This window comes from Alexandromys fortis, unplaced genomic scaffold (assembly GCF_014885135.2).
Source record: "Alexandromys fortis isolate MF-2015 unplaced genomic scaffold, M_Fortis_MF-2015_v1.1 scaffold_206, whole genome shotgun sequence".
NCBI lineage: Eukaryota > Metazoa > Chordata > Mammalia > Rodentia > Cricetidae > Alexandromys > Alexandromys fortis.
In genome coordinates this window covers 1,600,246-1,619,224 of record NW_026068097.1, presented here as the reverse complement: position 1 = coordinate 1,619,224, position 18,979 = coordinate 1,600,246, and the positions used below count along the sequence as shown (strand labels likewise).

Sequence of the window (18,979 nt, the reverse complement as noted above, 5' to 3'; positions counted from 1 at the left end):
GTTTTTCATCCCAGTTTGCTGGGTTGGCTAGTCAACTTTGCTGGGCTATTTGCTTCATGGCTCTCTCCCAGCATGGGTGTTCAGTCTCAATATCGTCATCTCATACATGTTAGGACCATTTGAATGGTTGGGCTGTCATACCAGAGCCTCAATCTCTCCTCTTTGTGTCTCTTTTTTACTCTGGAAATGCAGCTTTGGGAGGTGGAGGTTCTCACATAGCTCTGTGCCTCTCCCAGTTATTGGAAATATCTTACAGGTACATGTTAGGAACAGCTGCACATCCTTAAGCTTTGTAAGTGTGCTTTAAATTCCTCTAGTGGCTTGCAAAGGGTAAGTAAATTAACCCCCACTATTAAATAAAATATGTTCCTGGAGGCAAAGTATTAAAGTAGGTCATTGTAAAGTAAAATACTCCCTATTGAGTAGTAGTTTAGAGCAGGGTGAGTTCTGACATAGCATACGCTTGGGAAGCCATTATCACTCTTGTGGTAATGAACATATCCAGCCCAGTAGTTTTCTCATGTCACCCCTTTCCATCTCTTCTCCTGTCCATTCCTCTATGCCCTCAAACTGTGGTTTATATTTTTGAGTACTTTCCAGAAGTGAAATTGTAGGGTTTTTTCCTTAACTTCTTTCAAATACTTGTTTTGATATTCAACTACATAATGACATCAGTTAACAATCATTCCTTTTTATTGCTGAATACTGCTTCATTTAAGGATGCATTCACATGTTGGTGGCTATTTGGGTTGTTTCTGCTGTTTTTGTATTATAAATAAAATTATTAACATTCTTTAAAAAGCCTTTATACACATATTCTCTTTCTCTTGGATAAATGTCTAAGGGATAGAGTGGGCCATTTAACTTAAGAAATTGGTATTAGTATATATCTAGCAGCATAGGAGTGTTCTGGTTCTTCCTCTCTTGTCTGAATGCTTTTGCTTTCTTTCTCTTGTGTAAAACCTTCAGTATGAAATTAAAGAGAAGGCATGAGAGTAGATGTTCTTATTCCTTATGTTGGGAAAATGTTCATATTTTAATTAAATATGATGTTGACTGTAGGTGGTTGTTGTACTTTATCATATCAAAGAATTTTTTCTACTCTTACTTTAGTAACAGTTGTATTCAGTAACTGAATTTTGTGAAATGCATGTTTTTGGTATCAATTAATAGTGTTACTTTTCTTTAACCTGTAATATGGCAGATTACATCAATTCATTCTGAATGCTTGGTCAACACAGTCCCAGGATAAACTCTACTTTCTTTCATGTATTATCTTCCTCTGCATTGTTAGGTTTTGTAGTGATGAGGCGAGCAGGCCTGCTTTTCATCCCTCCTGGCTCCTGCACGGCTAGCTTAGCCCAGGAAATAACTACATGGACACTGTATTCATTTAAACACTGCCTGGCCCATTATTTCTAGCCTCATATTGGCTAACTCTCACATCTTGATTAACCCATTTCTGATGGAAGAGGGTCATCTATGTATCATTTTCATTTGTTAATAAAGAAACTGCCTTGGCCCTTTGATAGGACAGAAAATTAGGTAGGCAGAGTAAACAGAACTAATTGCTAGGAGAAAGAAAGCATAGTTGGGCAGATGATATAGCTCTCCTCTCCAAGATGAATGCAGGTTAAGATCCTTCCTGGTAAGCCACTACCTCATGGTGCTACACAGATTATTACGAATGGGTTAATCAAGATGTGAGAATTAGCCAGTAAGAGGCTACAGATAACGGGCCAGGCAGTGTTTAAAAGAATACAGTTTGTGTGTTGTTATTTCCGGGGCTAAGCTAGCCGTGTGGGAGCCCGCTGCTCCATTCTACATATTTCCATTAAATCTGTGTAGCACCACGAGGCTGTGGCTTACTGGGATGAGTCTAACCTACATCCGTCTCAGAGAAGAGAGCCATGGTGACTGCCTGGCTCTGCTTTCTGCATTCTGTTCGATCTACTCCATCTGTCTAAATTCTGCTCTTATAAAAAGCCAAGGCAGTTTCTTTATTAACCAATGAAAGTAACACATAGACAGATGACCCTCCCACATCAAGGTCTGATAGATTAAATTGCACTGAGGGATGTTGCACCCATATTTATATCAGACAGTGACCTTAAGTTTTCCTGTAATGGCTTTGTCAGCTTTTGGCATCAGTAATGCTAACTACATAGAGTGAATTGGGAATTATTCTCTCTCAGCTTTTGTTTTTTTAAAAAAAAAATTATTTCTTGCTTACAATTTTGTAGTTTACTCATGAAACCACCTGGATTCTGACTTTTCTTCATGGAAAGATCATAATTACTTAATTAAATGTCTTCAGTAGCTGTTAGATAATTTATCTAAGCATTTTTTTCTGAGAAAGTGTTGGTAGTTTACATCCTTTCAAAATTCTCCCATTTAATGGTAGTTGTAAAATCATTGTGAAAATGTTACTTACCACACTTTCTTAGTATCTATACAGTTGATGGTGATATGGCCCTTAAACCTGTAATATACATGCTCTCCTTTCTCCCTGAGAAATCTGAATATAAGGTTTACTAATTGTGTTGGTAATTCTCAAAGAATTAGGTTTTCATTTTGTTATTATTTGTTTTCTATTTCATTTATTGCTTCCTATCATCTGCTGCCTTCATGTTCCATTCTCTCTTCTTTCCCTGTTTGCTTAAGTAGACAACTGCTGTCATTGATTTGAGAGCTTTGCTCTCTTCTAGCTTGGTTGTTTGGCTATTCTAATTGCTACTTTCTACCACCTTATGAATTATGATTTTGTGTTTTCATTTTCATGACATCTAATGCTTTTGATTTTTTTTTGACCCTTGGATTACTTGAGTATATTGTTTATCCCAACATTTGGGAGTGGAAGCAGAAGGATTAGGAGTCCAAGTTCATCCAAGGTCAGCATATGCTAGATGATACCCTATCTGAAAAACCAACAAAAAACACCACCAACAATAGCAAAATGAATAGTGTTGTTTAATTTCTGTGTATTTATGAACTTATCAAACCCTCTTCTGGTGTTAATTTCTAAGTTCAGTCTATTTGTGTTTAGGAAACATAAGTATTATGTTTTGAATATATCTTAAAAATTGTATTATGGCCCCAATATGATCTTTTGAGTGTTCTATACACTGTTGAAAAGAACATGTATTATGCTGTTATTTATTGGAGTGTACTATATATGCTAATTAGGTTGAATTTGTTGGTATCATTTGATCCTCTGTGTCTTTACTCAGCCTGCAGTTCCCTCCTTTATGGTGGATATCTGTGTCTCATTGCAGATCAATCACTTTTCTCTGTTTTAAAGTTCTAGGTACATACATGTTTATAATTATTATATCCTTCTTATGAATTGACCCTGTGATTAGTAGAAAAATTACCTTCTTTATTCCTGGTAATAACTCTTTGCTCCAAAAAATTCATTGTTTTATATTATTGTAGATATTTTAGCTTTTTCTTAATTCACATTGATACACCTATTTTCAATTTCAAAATATTCATATCTTTTTTTAGCTTTGTAAATTAGCATACAAAATAATGGGTTTAATTATGGTGTTTTCATATGCATTTATTTTTCTGAGACAGAGTCTTATATAGCTCAGGTCAGCCTCAAACTCACTATGTAAATAAAGCTGGCCTGGAACACCTGATCCTTCTACCTCAACCTCCTGAGTTCTGGATTACAGAACTCCACAACACCTGTTTTATACAGTAATAGAGATCAAATCCAGGGATTTATCCAGGTTAGGCAATCATCCTACCAATGTCCCATGCCTTGTTGTTATTGATCCTTTTCCCCATGCTGTTCTACATTCCCCAGTCCCACCCACTCCTGTTGGCTCCTTTCCTACCCATAAAAGGCCCCATTCTGCTTTTATGTCGCATCCATTCTTGCCCTCTTTAGCCTCTCTCAACCACCAATACCTCTTTCTACCCTTTTATATTCCCATCTAGTTTCATGGTCTGTATCCATAGATATGCACATGCACACACTTGAGCACACACACACATTAAAATTTAGGATCTGCATATGATAGGAAGTATGCAGTATTTGTGTTTCTGAATCTGGTTTATTATTGAACTTTGGATTTGCATTCATTTTCCTGTAAATATGATTTCCATTTTCTTTATGTTAAATACTGTTCCATTGTATGTATGTAATGTATTTTCTTTATTCATTCATTTAATGTAAAGTAGGTTTCTTTTGAGCCATGTACAGCTAAAAATCTTGGTTTTGTCCATGATCTGACATTCTGTGTCTTAAATTTGTGATGTTGGGGTTATTAATATATTATAAATATAATTAATTTTAAATTTATCATATTATTTGTTTTCTTTTGTCTCATTTAGTTCTTGGTGTCTTCTTTGCCTTTTTGGTCATGTTTTGGTTTGATTGAATACTCTTTCTTTTCTTTTTTTTTTCTTTGTTACAGTGCTGAGGACTGAACTGAGAGCCTAAATGCTTGTCAGGCAAGCACCCTGCCACTGAGCTCTGTCCTTGTTAATTAATTGAGTACTTTCTCAGTATGCATTTTATCTCCTCTGTCTGTATAGTTGCTGCAGTTCTGTCTGTTATTTTATTAGTTGCTTATATGATTTACATTTTACATTTTCAAGTCATTTTACACTTCTGTTTTGGAGACAGTCTCACTATGTAGTTGTGGTTGGCTTACAACTTTCTATTTTGACCAAGTCTGGCCTTGAACAAACAGAAATCCACCTGTATCTGCTTCCCAAATGCTGGTATTGACTGTGTGTGCTATCACTATCACATCTTGCAAAATTTTCTACTTTTATGTGTAGGGTAAGGACTGTACAAGTGTATACTCTCATGTGTCCTTCCAGTCTTTGCTATTGTTAGCATCCATTGTACTTGTACATATGCTACCCACAGGGTTTTGCTTCTCCTTTTTTTTCTTTTAAGGATAACATACTAATGATGCTTTGACATTCAACAGATACATTTACTAGTACATTTCCCTGCTAACCTATCTGGCTAGCTTCATGAGTTTCCATTCTTACTGCTCCCTCTGATGCATCCATAGTAACAAACTTCTAACAACTCACCACTCTTCTCCCTCCCTTTTCTTTTCTCCCCCATCTGCTTCTCTGATGAGTGAAGATGCTTCTTAATTGAAGTCTATCACTGTGTGTCCATGTCATTATGTTAGCATTTTTAATGCTATAGTATAATGGTGATTTTCTGTGTCAAATCTCACATGTCCCCAGGTGTCTGTGAACAGGGACTTTGTCTAATTATATTAAACCCAGCTCCCAGCAATAGAAGACATTCAGAACTTATTAAATTACAAAAAAAATGAGAGTTCTTTGACAATTGGCTGAGTCATCCTACTGCTGTGAATTATGTCTGTAGCTATGTATGTTCTGGTCACTCCAACATTGCAGTGGATTGGCACTGTGGGAAAACCATAAAGATGAACAATCTTTATGATAGAGGTTAGCCTTTTAACTATCACAGGAATTAAACATGCTATGCATATTTGATTGATAATAAACAGAAAGTTAACTTTGATACAGAAATTTTGTTTTTGAGATAGAGTCTGTCCTGGAACTCACTATGTAGATCAGGATGGCTTAAACTCACAGAGATCCTCCTGCATCTACAACTACTGGTTAAGATTAAAGGTGTGTACTACCATGCCTGGCTGATAAGGAATTTTAAGCAAACCCTCCTAGCAGGTAATCATACTACGGCCTCAGGCACTGAGCTATACTCTCAGCTCATGAAAGAAGTTTCTCTACTTCATTCATAGTGTGCAAGTTTTCTTCAGCTGCAAAGCAGTTTAGCCTTTACTGTTAAGCTTTTACTAGTTTTAGGTTGCAGCAGTTTATAGAATGAGAGCCCAGTGACTTCAGAGGATAATTAATATTTTGAGCATTATCAACTATTAAGCAGGGAAGATATTAACTACCTGAAAAAAGAACAAAATAAACATACTATAAGTTTTTTTTAACTTAAAGTCTTATTAAGTAGTAATACAGTTTAACTGTATCAGAAGACTGTTTATGCCATTATGTAATAACTGATAAATTCCTTAAAGTTTTAAATTCCTACAAGACTGGATCATGCATACAAATTTGGAAGCTCATGCTGGAAGTTACTGAAATACAAGACAATAAGAATCATTGCTACTTTGGTTTTCTTCTTTTAGTGAAAGATGTCATGTATATCTGCCCATTTATGGGAGCAGTGAGTGGGACCCTGACAGTGACGGATTTTAAAATGTACTTCAAAAACGTAGAAAGGGTAAGATTTTTAAGCATGCTTTCGTTTTCAAATCTTGTGAACAGTAAAAGAAAGTAAACAATCCCCTGACTTCCCATCACAGGGACACTACATAACAATGAGTTTGAAGAAATTTTGGGTGTCAATCAAAATTGTTAAATTTGTGCTTAGATGTGAAGAAGTGTCACTGTGGTCTGGGTATAGACCTCGTGCGGAATACAATCTCTCAGATGTCAGCTTCTTCTCTGGGGCAATGATAACTGCATTTCAAAGTAAACAATCATATATTATAACTATGGAGCAACTTAAAACATGAAAACTCTGTTTTCTGACTTTGATAGATGTTTAATTTTTAAACCTAGGACCCACATTTCATCCTTGATGTTCCCCTTGGAGTGATCAGCAGAGTTGAGAAGATTGGTGCCCAGAGCCATGGGGATAATTCTTGTGGTATAGAGATCGTGTGCAAGGTAGGCTGCAGACACAAGTAAACACTGGCATGGGGCGGTCCACTCGGAACTTTTTCTGTCTCATGCCCCTTATGGTCTCTGGAACATAGGAACAATTTGTACAGTTTTCAGAACAATGATTCCTTCAAGTCTTATATCAAAGAATGCAAACCACTGTATAACATATCAAAGCAATCCTTTTTGAAAGTTGAAATGTTTCTAATTAACCTGCAACACAAGTGGTGGCATCATTTGTCACATCTCTGAGAAACCAAACAGAAAGCAGAATCCAGTACCCCCCCTTTCACAGTTTCCTGTTTTAGAAGTACTTTTCAACATAGTCGATGGTCAAAGACCATCAGTCTGTTCTAGAACTCTAGTGATTAAAGATTCTTGGCTATGTTGTTGCTTTATGCCTTGAACTATCCTCGGTTTTTTCTTTTCACTTTCTTCAAAATGTTAGATAGGAATGTGTGGGAAAACTTGAATGATGGCCACTAAAAAAAAAGACCTCAAATGAGTAAGGTTTATGCCTGATGACTTTATTACTATAACACAGTCTACTAAAAGCTACCGCAATGTACCAGGAGATGTATCCTGCCTGCAGAATTGTCAAGACCACTTCTAAACTTGGAATTGATGTCCATATTGATGTTCAGATTTGTTGCATGCCTATTTGTTCACACACACCAAAGTCAATAAATCTCAATCCTTCCTCTTCTCACTCCTTTCCTGGATAGGGGAGCCCAGGGCTTCTCACATTCTAAGCACATACTCTACCACTAATCTACATGCCACACGTGTTGCATATACTCTTGCAGGGATTAAAATGTTTTTCCTTCCCTCTGAGCATTTCTAAACAGCAAGTGAGTTACCAGGGTGTATGCCCAGCCAGTGTGACTTGAAAAACAGTCATGTCAGGAAGTGATGCTACTTTGGCCCATGTCCTGTGGCTGTTTCACTAAAGTATTTTTATGGCTGGCATGGGCATTGACTGACAGCTGGTTTAAATGCTTCATAGCCTGGAATTACAAAGTCCAGGCTTCCAACTTGTGCTTGAGAACCTCACAAGGTGTGGGGTTTTATTTTTGTTGTTAGTTTTTTGTTTATTTGTTCATTTGTTTGTTTTTACTGTCCATTTTCACTATGTAGCCTTGGAAGGCCTGGGGCTCACTATGTAGACAGACACTGGCCTCAAACTCATAGAGTTCTGACTACCTAAGCTTCCTGAGCACTTTGGATTAAAGGCATGTACCACCACACATGGCTTATTTTATTATGTTTTATATGTGTAGGTGTTTTGACTGCATGAATATCTGCCTGGTACCCTGTGGAGGCTAGAAGAGGGTGTCAGATCAAATCCCCTGCAAATGGAGTCACCAAAGGTTGTGAGCTGCCATGTGGGTGCTGGGAATTGAACATGGATACATCTGGAAGAACATAGTCATATCTCTAGCATGAGTTTTATTTTTTAAAGTTGATTCATAATTCAAAAGTACAAAAGCTGTATATAATAAAGCATCAAGTCTTTCTCTCCCAGTCTACCACACTCTGCAGACATACTTACTAATGCCTAATATAACACTGCACAGATACCTTGTGCATGGAAACATTTCTTTAAAAGAAACAATGAGCCACATGGTGGCATATATCTTTAGTATCCACACTCAGGAGGCAGAGGCAGGCAGATCTCTGTGAATTCATGGCTGGCATGGTCTACATAGCAAGCTCCAGGCCAGCCAAAGTTGCCTAGTGAGACCTTGTCAGAAAAGGAAAGGAAAGGAAAGGAAAGGAAAGGAAAGGAAAGGAAAGGAAAGGAAAGGAAAGGAAAGGAAAGGAAAGGAAAGGAAAGGAAAAAGAGGGAAGAAAAGAAAGGAAAAAGACAATGGTAGTATATACATGGCTCTGTACCTTTCTTTCCCTGTGGCTATGTAATCTTGGAATTTCTTCGTACTAGTGTATATAGAGCTTCAGCTTCTTTTTAGGAGGTCTTTAGCTGCCTTGTACATTATTCAGATACAACCTCTACTGATAGACATTTGGGTTATTGCCATTCATTTGCTGTTATATAAGTATCACAATAACTTTACTTCCCATGACATTATTTCTTTGTTTGTCATTATATTTATTTTCAAATTTCTTTTTATGTTAAAGAAGAATGATACTGTTTGAACATAGATATTAAAAGGTTGAGAGGCTATGGTTAAAACACTCACATTGGAAGAAATCACACATTAAGAGCTTAGGCTTGATGCACTGGTTCCTGATAACTTGTGGTGGGGCATTTGGCCATCAGGGAGAATACTGGGACAAAGGAAAGCATTCTTAAGTGATCTTAAGAAACAACATTATATTACTACAAGGACATTGCTGAGAGCTATAGTCTCCACATAGTAGTGACTACTTTCAGTGAGTATATAGGGGCAAGAATCTGCAACATTTCTTTTTCATGGATGAAGTAGTAAATTATGTGGTTGGCTCTCTCATCAGCTTAACAATACATTCCATGGCATATTTTTGGCCAGAAAGTACACATAGTGTGATGGTACTTGTTTTGTGTGTAAACATTATTCTTTTTAAAATTATTTTAACATAATACATGACATAATATTTTATTGATTATTTGGGAATGTTGTACAATGCACCCCAATAATACCATTCCTCCCAGTTCCACCCTCCCATTCTTGTTTCCTCTCCCACCAAAAACCCACACCAAGTTCGGTATGTGTTGCACAACTACTCAATGGTCAAACTCCCAGTGGCCAATCCCTTGAAGAAAACTTAGTCTTCCCCACCCTACCCCTGCCAGAAGCCATCAACTGTGAAGAGCTACACTTCAGCATTATTCTTAATTATTGTGTTGACACCCCCACATAATACATATATACATACACATTAACATCCTCTTTATTCCAGGTTCCTTAATTTTTCAAATCTCATTGGAAGTATTTTCGTTAACTTGTCTTCTGTGAGTTGGAGAACTATATAGTACAAAATGAGGGTAAATAAACATTTTTATGTATATATGACAGGGTATCTTGCTAACAGGTGCTCGTTGTTTACTAGGATATGAGAAACCTGAGACTTGCATATAAGCAGGAGGAACAACGAAAACTTGGGATATTTGAAAACCTCAACAAGCATGCTTTTCCTCTTTCTAATGGGCAGGCAAGTACAACAAAGTAAACCTTTCCTGCATGCATTCCTTTAGAAGTTGCCTTTATCTCTTTTCTGTGTTACAACTAAATTCAAATATTTGGATTCGTTCTCTTCTGTGTAATAATTAAGAAAAGCTTCCAATTTGTTACTTTAAAATTTGCAGAGTAAAATAGGAGTTCTAACACAAATGCTCACATGTATTTTATGGGTTTTATATACAGGTGCTATTTGCATTCAACTATAAAGAAAAGTTTCCAGTTAATGGCTGGAAAGTTTATGATCCAGTATCTGAATATAAGAGACAGGTAGAGTATGCCATGTTGGTTCTCGAGTCCCTGGTGCCCTCTCCTATAACATATCTTTGACTTTGTTGGTGTTTAGCCATCATTTTCCAGAGGGATTAGTAGAATGTGTGGACAAGGGTTTTGTTGAAATAGGAGCGGCGGGGCTGTGTCCCCAGCACCCCAGCTCCTGGTCGCCTGGCTAGCTTATGCCCGAAATAACAACACACAAATTGTATTCTTTTAAATACTGCTTGCCCATTATATCTAGCCTCTTCTCGGCTAACTCTTGCACCTGGACTAGCCCATTTCTAATAATGTGTGTAAGCACCCCAAGGTGCGCTTACCGGGAAGATTCTAGCCTACGTCCATCCTGAGTCGGAGCTTCATGGCGTGTGCCTCAGAGCACAGAGCTATCGTGTCTACCCGGGAGAGCTGAGCATGGCGTCTCTGCTCCAGAGAGCAGAGCTGTCGAGTCTCTCCGGGAGCAGAGCAGAGTCTGACCTCACTTCCTCTTCCTCCCAGCATCCTATTCTGTTTACTCCTCCCACCTATGTTTTAACCTACCAGGGCCAGCCAAGCAGTTTCTTTATTGCTTAACCAATGAAATCAACAGATTGATATATGACACTCCCACAGGGTTTGAAACTCAGAATTTTAAGAACCCATCCTTCCTTCCTTCTTCCTTCCTCACTCTTCTTCCTCCTTCCTTTCATCTTGCCTGCCTGCCTGCCTTGCTGCTATTTTCCTGCATGTCTTTTCTACCTTGCTATCTGTCTTCTTACTTGCCATCTTTCCTTTTTCCTTTCCCATGCTCCCTTCCAGGATTGTACACATAGTAGGCAAGTGCTCTATTACCAAGCTATCTGCTTCTAGATGTTTTTATTACATATCTCATAAAGAACTGATGAATAAGGATCCAAACTGCTATTAAATTTTATTGGATGCATTATTAGTTAAATAACATTGAAAAAGTTACAAATGAATTTTCATTTAAAATAGGAAAGAGATGTGATTCATACTTTGTTTGTTTGTTTGCAAAGTAGAGGTGAGTATTTCCCCTTCTTCCTTCTCTAATACCCTACAGGGCTTGCCAAATGAGAGTTGGAAAATATCCAAAATAAACAGTAATTATGAATTCTGCGATACCTACCCTGCCATCATTGTTGTGCCAACTAGTGTAAAAGATGATGACCTTTCAAAAGTGGCAGCCTTTCGAGCAAAAGGCAGAGTCCCTGTAAGTAATAGGCGTTGCTATTTAGATATAAAGACACTGCATTGTATCTAATAACAAAATGGAAAGTAAAAACTTAGCTTGTAAACCTGACTGTATCTTTGATTCTTAAGAAATAACTCATTACATAAACACACATTTGCTGTCTCATTCTTGTATATGTCCTATTTCTAAATGCAAAGGTACCTTAAATTTTGCACTCCAGATATAGCCAAGAATAATAGAGGAGTAGCAAGAATGACCATGCTGTTGCACTACAGTTTACCTCTTTGTTCCACCATTCACTCTGGTGAAAATCCATTCTTTCTGCCTGCTGTGTGCATTGATGTAGCTGCATGGTACTAAAACAATCATGCCTAGAGTTTACATCAGAGTAATCTTGTGTCACTTGACTACTGCAGGAAAATGAGAGATCTGGTGGCAGAGTTATAGATTTGTTTTTATTATGAGACCTCACGCTGCTATTTATGTTATTATAGAGATACAGAGGGTTTTTTAATATTAGAAAAATATGAAACTAGCTAGTCAAATAGAAATGGGACTAGATTTTAGTAATAGTTTGACTTAACTTTTATTTTACTTAAAATGATAGAATTTCAAAGGCAGAAAGGTTTTTTTTTTATAGAGTATCTAGTTAATATAGTTGGTCTTTTAGTGTGACCAACACATTTTAAGTATTTTGGCCACGACAATGTTATGACTAGCTTACCTACTCAGAGCTATGAGAAAACTCTTTGGGAGAGATTATACTTTTCTTACCAATTAATTATATTAATTTATGGATGATATCTATGAGCAGATATGTTTTATTTGTTGCTTTAAAAATATTAGGTGTTATCATGGATTCACCCAGAAAGTCAGGCAACGATTACACGTTGCAGCCAGCCACTGGTGGGTCCCAATGATAAACGCTGCAAAGAAGATGAAAAATACCTACAGACAATAATGGATGCTAACGCACAGTCACATAAACTCATCATCTTTGATGCCCGACAAAACAGCGTTGCTGATACCAACAAGGTACATGTTCAGTAGCCTTGTAGAAAATTTGGTTTTTTTTTTTAATGTACTTTCTGTAAGTCTTCATGGTTTTGGAACAGGCCATTGAATTTCTTATTATGTGAACTTTGAGTCTTTTAATGTAGACTGTGACTGTTACTCCTTCTTTAATACTCTGTGGACTGTATCCAGGATCCTACATTGGCTGAAATCTTATTGTTTTCATTACTTCTCCACAGTTTTATTTGATAACTCAATTAAAGCCTTGAAAGAGAACTGCATAAATCAGTATGTATTTTAGTAAAACAACCACATGCCCCTTGGAAGCCCCTCTAATAAATTTATTGATTATTTAACCAATTCCTATCTCTTCATATTTTACATATTATTTTATACATTTATGCATATACATATTTATTTAGAATAGACTCAGCTACATGAAACTACAAATATATAAAATTTCTGTAAGTGACATAAAGCGGTACTCACATGTGTGAGATGTGCAAGCATGTGGTTCCTTTTTGTTCTACATGAGCTAAAGGGGCTTGAGTCATTTATGTGCATGAAAATTTGAAGATCAAGCTCCTGGTACCTATTATCCACATAGAGAAATATTTTGATTTGAGTCATTTCTCTTCCCCATGGATAGTTTTCCAATAGTCTACCAGAAGACTTCAGTAGTCAGAACATTTTACCTTCTCCTCAAGTAAAATTTCAAAATATTAGAAAACTGACAGTCCATTACCATCACATTCATATTTGTTTTGTTTTGTTTTGTTTGTTTTGTTTTTTGAGACAGGGTTTCTCTGTAGCTTTGGAGCCTGTTCTGGAACTAGCTCTTATAGACCAGGCTGCTCTCGAACTCACAGAGATTTGCCTGCCTCTGCCTCCTGAGTTCTGGGATTAAAGGCATGTGCCACCACCGCCTGGCTCATCCATACTTGTAATGTGACACTTGTGTAACACATCTAATGAGCACCCAGTAGGGGCAATGTGCTGGGGGAAATAACAAAGGCAGACAGTTTGAGGTGCTATAAATAGGACAAGTAAGCTTTGTTTGCTTGGGAGGGGAAAGTGAAATGGCTACACCTTCCATAAACTTAGCTAGGACTTTACAATGTAGATGGCACTGGAGCTGGCTTTATATAGTCAGAAAGTTGTGCAGAACATCATAAACAGTTTGAATACCTGTTCAACAATGCTATGGGACATGGTTTTATGATGGCTAGCGGCACCATTATCATCCGACCTGTGTGCTTGTGTTTCCAGCTTTCTCTTGTCTGCTTCTTCCTTATCTTTCACTAATATGTATTCCATCATTAATTAACTACAGCTGCCAAAAGGTCAACCTTCTACCTCTAGAGTCATTGTCTGTAGGTGGAAGTTTCTGTTCCACCTGGTTCCCATTTAGTCCCAAAGAAACACACAGAGGCTTATTTAATTATAAATTATTTGGCCTAATAGCTCAGGCTTATTATTAACTAGCTCTTTTAACTCAACCCATAATTCTTATCTGTGTTTAGCCACGTGGCTTGGAACCTTTCCTCAGTGAGGCATTCTCATCTTATTTCTTCTACATCTGGCTGGTGACTGCATCTTTGTCTTTCCTCTTCCCAGAATTCTCCTACTCTGGTTGCCCCACCTATACTTCCTTCCTGGCTACTGGCCAATCATTGCTTTATTAAACCAATACTAGTGACAAATCTTTATAGGGTACAGGAGCATTATCTTACAGCAGTTGTAACTGAGGCAGCATTCGAGTTGCTGTCATCATTAATGACCTTAGATGGATCACTCTTGGTTTTCATGGTTTCATAAATGTCTCATCCCAACCCCCATGTTCTTCTCAATATACAACTTGGCCTTCTTGCTCTTTTTTATTGGTTTCTCTTCCTTTTCCCAACTTCAAATGGTAAAGTTACTTGAACTTGGTTTGTGATTTCCTATTTTGTTCTATAACAATCTCCCAAGGTCATCTACTTGAGTCAGGACTTTAAACAATGTCTCTGTGCTAAGTTGTACATGGCAGTGTCTCAAGCTCTGAACCCTCCTGAGGTTAGACCAAATCCCCATGTTTGACTTCTCTACTTGGCTGTCTCTGGAGTCATAAAACCTTAAGAGTAAATGCAATGTGCTTAAGAGAGTTTGGCAGAATGAGACCTTTGGCTTGTACTTGGATACTCCTGGGGTTTGCTCCACAGATGAAAGATACCAGTTCTTGTGGCAACACTTGTGGGAGGGTTAGAAATAAGAGCAAACAGTACCTGTGGATACCTCTGCATGGTGATGGGTATGCCCCTAATACTCCATTCATGAAGCTACTACTGAGTTGACCACTCCTGTGGTCATGGATGCCACCCAGGATTCTGACTTGAAGACTAAGTTATGGTGTTGGTTAATAAGATAGGAGAAGAATGGGGCTGAGGCTGCCTTGTTACAAGTCCAAAATCTCATAAAGTTGTTGCCCTTCTAAAGGTTCGAAGAGAGAGTCTACTTCTTACCTCCTTCAGTGTCTCATGGCCAAATAAGCACTCCTGAGCTGTAACTATACCCTGCGATCTACCTTATCTTCACTTGGCCTTCTCCTACTCTGTGTGCTTCTTTGTTTCTTCCTCCTCTTTCTTCTAAGGTTATTGTAGTGACCTTCAGGGCCCACTTGGCAGAATCCAGGATTATCCTGGCAGCTTAAGGTCTTTAATCACATTTTCAAGGACCTGTTTTGTTTTTCAAATAAGGTTGCATTCACAGTTGGAGAAAGTTTATTGTGTCTTCAACGGGAGTCACTTTTCAGCCTATTGTACAAAGGCATCCTTTATCAGACAGTTGCCTTTCTCTCCCAGGACTGCAGGATTTATTGTCTACCTCTCTGAATCCTGCTTGTTACCACTGTACAATTCCAAGGAATTTCAGAATATAGGAACACTATATAGAGAAGACAGACACACAAAGACAGAAGAATTATCTTCTTTTTAATTATTTTATTACTTTTGAAATAACAAATATTTATAATACTTTTACCTGGTGAAGGTTGTATGTGTTTGTGGTTCGCATGTTTTGAAGTATTGTAGTCACTAAATTAAGGTAACAAACATATGCATAACCTCACAAACTTTCTTTTAAGGTGAAGAAACTTCAAATCTGCTCTAAGCAGTTTTGTCATTGTCAATATGTTGTCATTGTCAATAGTCACCATGTTATGTCGACTTATCTAAGAATGAAGTTCTGCACATTCCATGCACTTGAGTCCTTTCCTTTCTCTCTCACCACATCTCCTGGGTGGTAATTCTTCCAGTTTCTGAAGCACACCCCAAGGTCAGCACAGAATCTAGCCATATTCACATAGCTAGCCAATTCCCTGTACTTTAGGCTGGCTCTTTCTCAGATCCGGAAACTAAGAACATTAGTGGCTTCCCAAGGTATATATAGCTTTCTTTTTCTCAACAGGCACAGCAGTGGCCCCACCTCCACTGCTCAAATTGCAGATAGGTAATGTTTTTCCATATCATTGGCTTCTCTCAAGAACCCTGTCTGGCCCTGATAGATACAGGCCTGTCCAACAAATTTTTGTTTTTCAGAACTCTCTAAACCTCACACCCTGCTCCTTCCAAGGTATCAGTGGACTTCCTTTCTCACTGCCTTTCCTTTCTGTATTGAGACCCTCAGGTGACTTATCCCAGTGTTCTGTTATAGAATTTATATACAGTGTTCTTTTGTAAGGTTATAAGATTATGTCTATAACCTTAGTTTAATTAATGAGACTGTCTTCTGTACATTGTTATAATCAGCTTGTAGACAATAAATTGACTTTATATTTCCCAGGCTCATTCTAATTCTTAGTGTATGCATGCAGCCTCTGTGTTGACGTTCTGTATAGCCTTGAGATTCCAGCTCACTGGCTACTGTCCCCACGGGCTGATTTCTCTGCCTAGCTCACGACTTTTCAAAAAGTAGGTGCCCAATAAAAGCATCACTGCCTTGCAGTCCATTTCAGTTCTCCTGTGTGCCTTTCTCAAGCTCACATCCTGAGCTTCTCAATGTTTTCGGGGAAAAAGGGGGCTCATAATACATAGATTAGAACCACTATGGATTCATGTGTGCTCAAGTTTTAGTTGGGCCCTCAGTGCTGCTGCGTGATCCTCTACATTTCTCTGACCAGCTCTACATTCTCCACAAAAGCCATCTCAACCCATTTATGGCTATTCAAGTGCATACTCTTGCCCAGCCTTCAACATCTGACTGCTTATTCATAGAGGACAAGCTCTATCAGACAGGAATTGTCTCCCCTTCCTGCCTCCTGTTTCAGTAGAAGAGGGGGCTTTCTCCATGGGTCTTAATGTTCCTTCCCTGGCCTCTCCTGCCTGCCCAAGGTCTTTACTCCTTCCTATTCTCCCTGCCCCTTTCCCTCTCCTCTTCCACCCTTTCCACTCTCTTCTTCCCTCTCCTTTGTAATGTCTCCCTTGTCTCCTCTCTTCTCTCTTCTTTGTATTCTCTCCCTTCTGCTCTTCTTCTCTCCCCTTCTCCCTGCTCTTTATTGTTGTCCTTAAATTCTGATCTTTCTCGTGCTTCTGACCTACTCTTCTGTCCTTACATTACACATTGTCCTGGAACACCATGCAGCATGCTTCTGTCTTCCCTTGTCACCATCCATATGACAAATGTTCTACATTGATATTCACAGTTCACATTTCTTCTCAGTTCCAGACCTTTTGTATCCCAGCTGAGTTTTCTCAGAGTCATTTGGTCCTTGCTGTACTCAGAAGCAAATAACCTTCCCCATAGAATATGTTCTTTTGCCAACAGACTCTCAGTAAATGATGCCACCATCTCTCAGGCAGCCCGGCAGAGAATCATAGGTATCACTCTTCATATCTACTCCCACTATTCCACGTCATCACTGTGTGCTTCCTCTTAAATATCTCAAATCAGATGTTCATCTACGCCCTACTTCCTTCAGCCAAATGATTGCATCTCTGTGCTTAACTACCTGGAGAGTGTCTCACCCTCCTAGGCCCTTCCCAGCATAACCCATTCCTCTACTGTCTGATCCTCTTCACTCATGTCATCCAGGCCCTACATGCTCTCTGACTTCATCATTCATCATTCTTACCACTGTCTTGGTACTCTCTATGCAAAACCTACCTTCATTTCAGGAAGCCACGTCTTTACCCAGATCTGTGCCCCATTTGTCTTAGATGTTCTTTTCTGTACTCTCTGATTTGTACCTGTTTTTTTGCTTTTGGCTGTCCAGGTACCTGCAACCTCCTGAACTATCTTAGAACAGAGGACCCTCAGCCCCGTGCTGCCCTTGATCCCGATCTCCCATGCCTACCACACCAGACTTGAAGAGCCTAAAAGACCAGGGTCTCAGCTTATTCATTATTGCCCAGTACTAAGCTAGGGCAAGACATTTGTATACTGGATAGTTGGTTGCAGACTAAATTAATAGCTTGTCTTTGTGTTACACATAATATACTTCAGTGACTTCCAGTATAGTCACAGTACTGTAAAAGTAGCACTACTATCTGAATCCATTACCCCAAATGGAAACTCTGTACCTGTTGAAATATGAGCGGCAGGGCTACGCCCCCAACACCCCGGCCACTTGGCTAGCTCATGCCCGAAATAACAACACACAAACTGTATTCATTTAAGAACTGCTTGGCCCATGAACTCTAGCCCTTACAGGCTAATTCTCGCACCTGGACTAGCCCATTTCTAATGATGTGTGTAAGCACCCCAAGGTGCGCTTACCGGGAAGATTCTAGCCTAAGTCCATCGTGGGTTGCAGCTGCCTGGGAGAGCAGAGCATGGCGGCTGTCCGGTCCCTCTGGAAGCAGCGCAGAGTCTGACCTCACTTCCTCTTCCGCCCAGCATCCTATTCTGTTTATTCCACCCACCTATGTTCTAAGCTATCAGGGCCAGCCAAGCAGTTTCTTTATTGCTCAGCCAATGAAATCAACAGATTGATATGACACTCCCACATCATGTACCCATTCCCCTTTTCCAACCTCTGGCATCAATAAATATGCTTTTCTCTGTATAGATTCCCCTGAATTGGACACTTCATAAAAATAGAATGATACTTCTGGCAGTGGTGGTGCACGCCTTTAATCCCAGAACTCTGGAGGCAGAGGCAGGTGGATCTCTGTGAGTTCAAGGTCAGCCTGGTCTACAAGAGCTAGTTCCAGGACAGGCCCCAAAGCTACAGAGAAACTCTGTCTCAAAAACCTCCCCCTCAAAAATTGAATCATACATTTAAGTACTCCTTTCTGTCTGTCTTCTTTCACTCATTTTAAAAAAATTAATCCATTTTGGATTATGGATATTTGCCTTTGTTTAGAATGTTGGTTACAAGTTGTTATGGATAATGGTCAGTAGAAAAGCTAAGCAAAGTAGATTTGATTCAGAATTCTTGTTTAAAAAAGGGGGGGGAGTGCTGTAGGACACTGGTCTGTACCCTGTCATTTGTATTTTAAATAAATGCTAATTGGCCAGTAGTTAGGCAGGAAGTAGAGGCAGGGCAACAAGAATTCTAGGAAGAGGGAAGTTTCAATATGCCATTGTCACCGAGAGAGAGAGAGGAAGCCAGACACAGAGCAAGCAAGATGTGACTGCC

General features: G+C 38.8%; 1 protein-coding gene across 5 annotated transcripts in view; it reads left to right on the top strand.

Moving 5' to 3' along the window:
- Positions 1–18,979, top strand: part of Mtmr1 (myotubularin related protein 1) — a 75,324-nt gene that overhangs the window by 21,805 nt on the left and 34,540 nt on the right. For all 5 annotated transcript variants that reach the window (XM_050123635.1, XM_050123633.1, XM_050123634.1 and 2 more), the window contains 6 exons: positions 6,168–6,262; positions 6,604–6,711; positions 9,757–9,858; positions 10,071–10,154; positions 11,218–11,367; positions 12,196–12,384. In XM_050123635.1, coding sequence (XP_049979592.1) covers positions 6,168–6,262; positions 6,604–6,711; positions 9,757–9,858; positions 10,071–10,154; positions 11,218–11,367; positions 12,196–12,384 — 728 coding nt within the window. The remainder of the gene's footprint in view (positions 1–6,167; positions 6,263–6,603; positions 6,712–9,756; positions 9,859–10,070; positions 10,155–11,217; positions 11,368–12,195; positions 12,385–18,979) is intronic.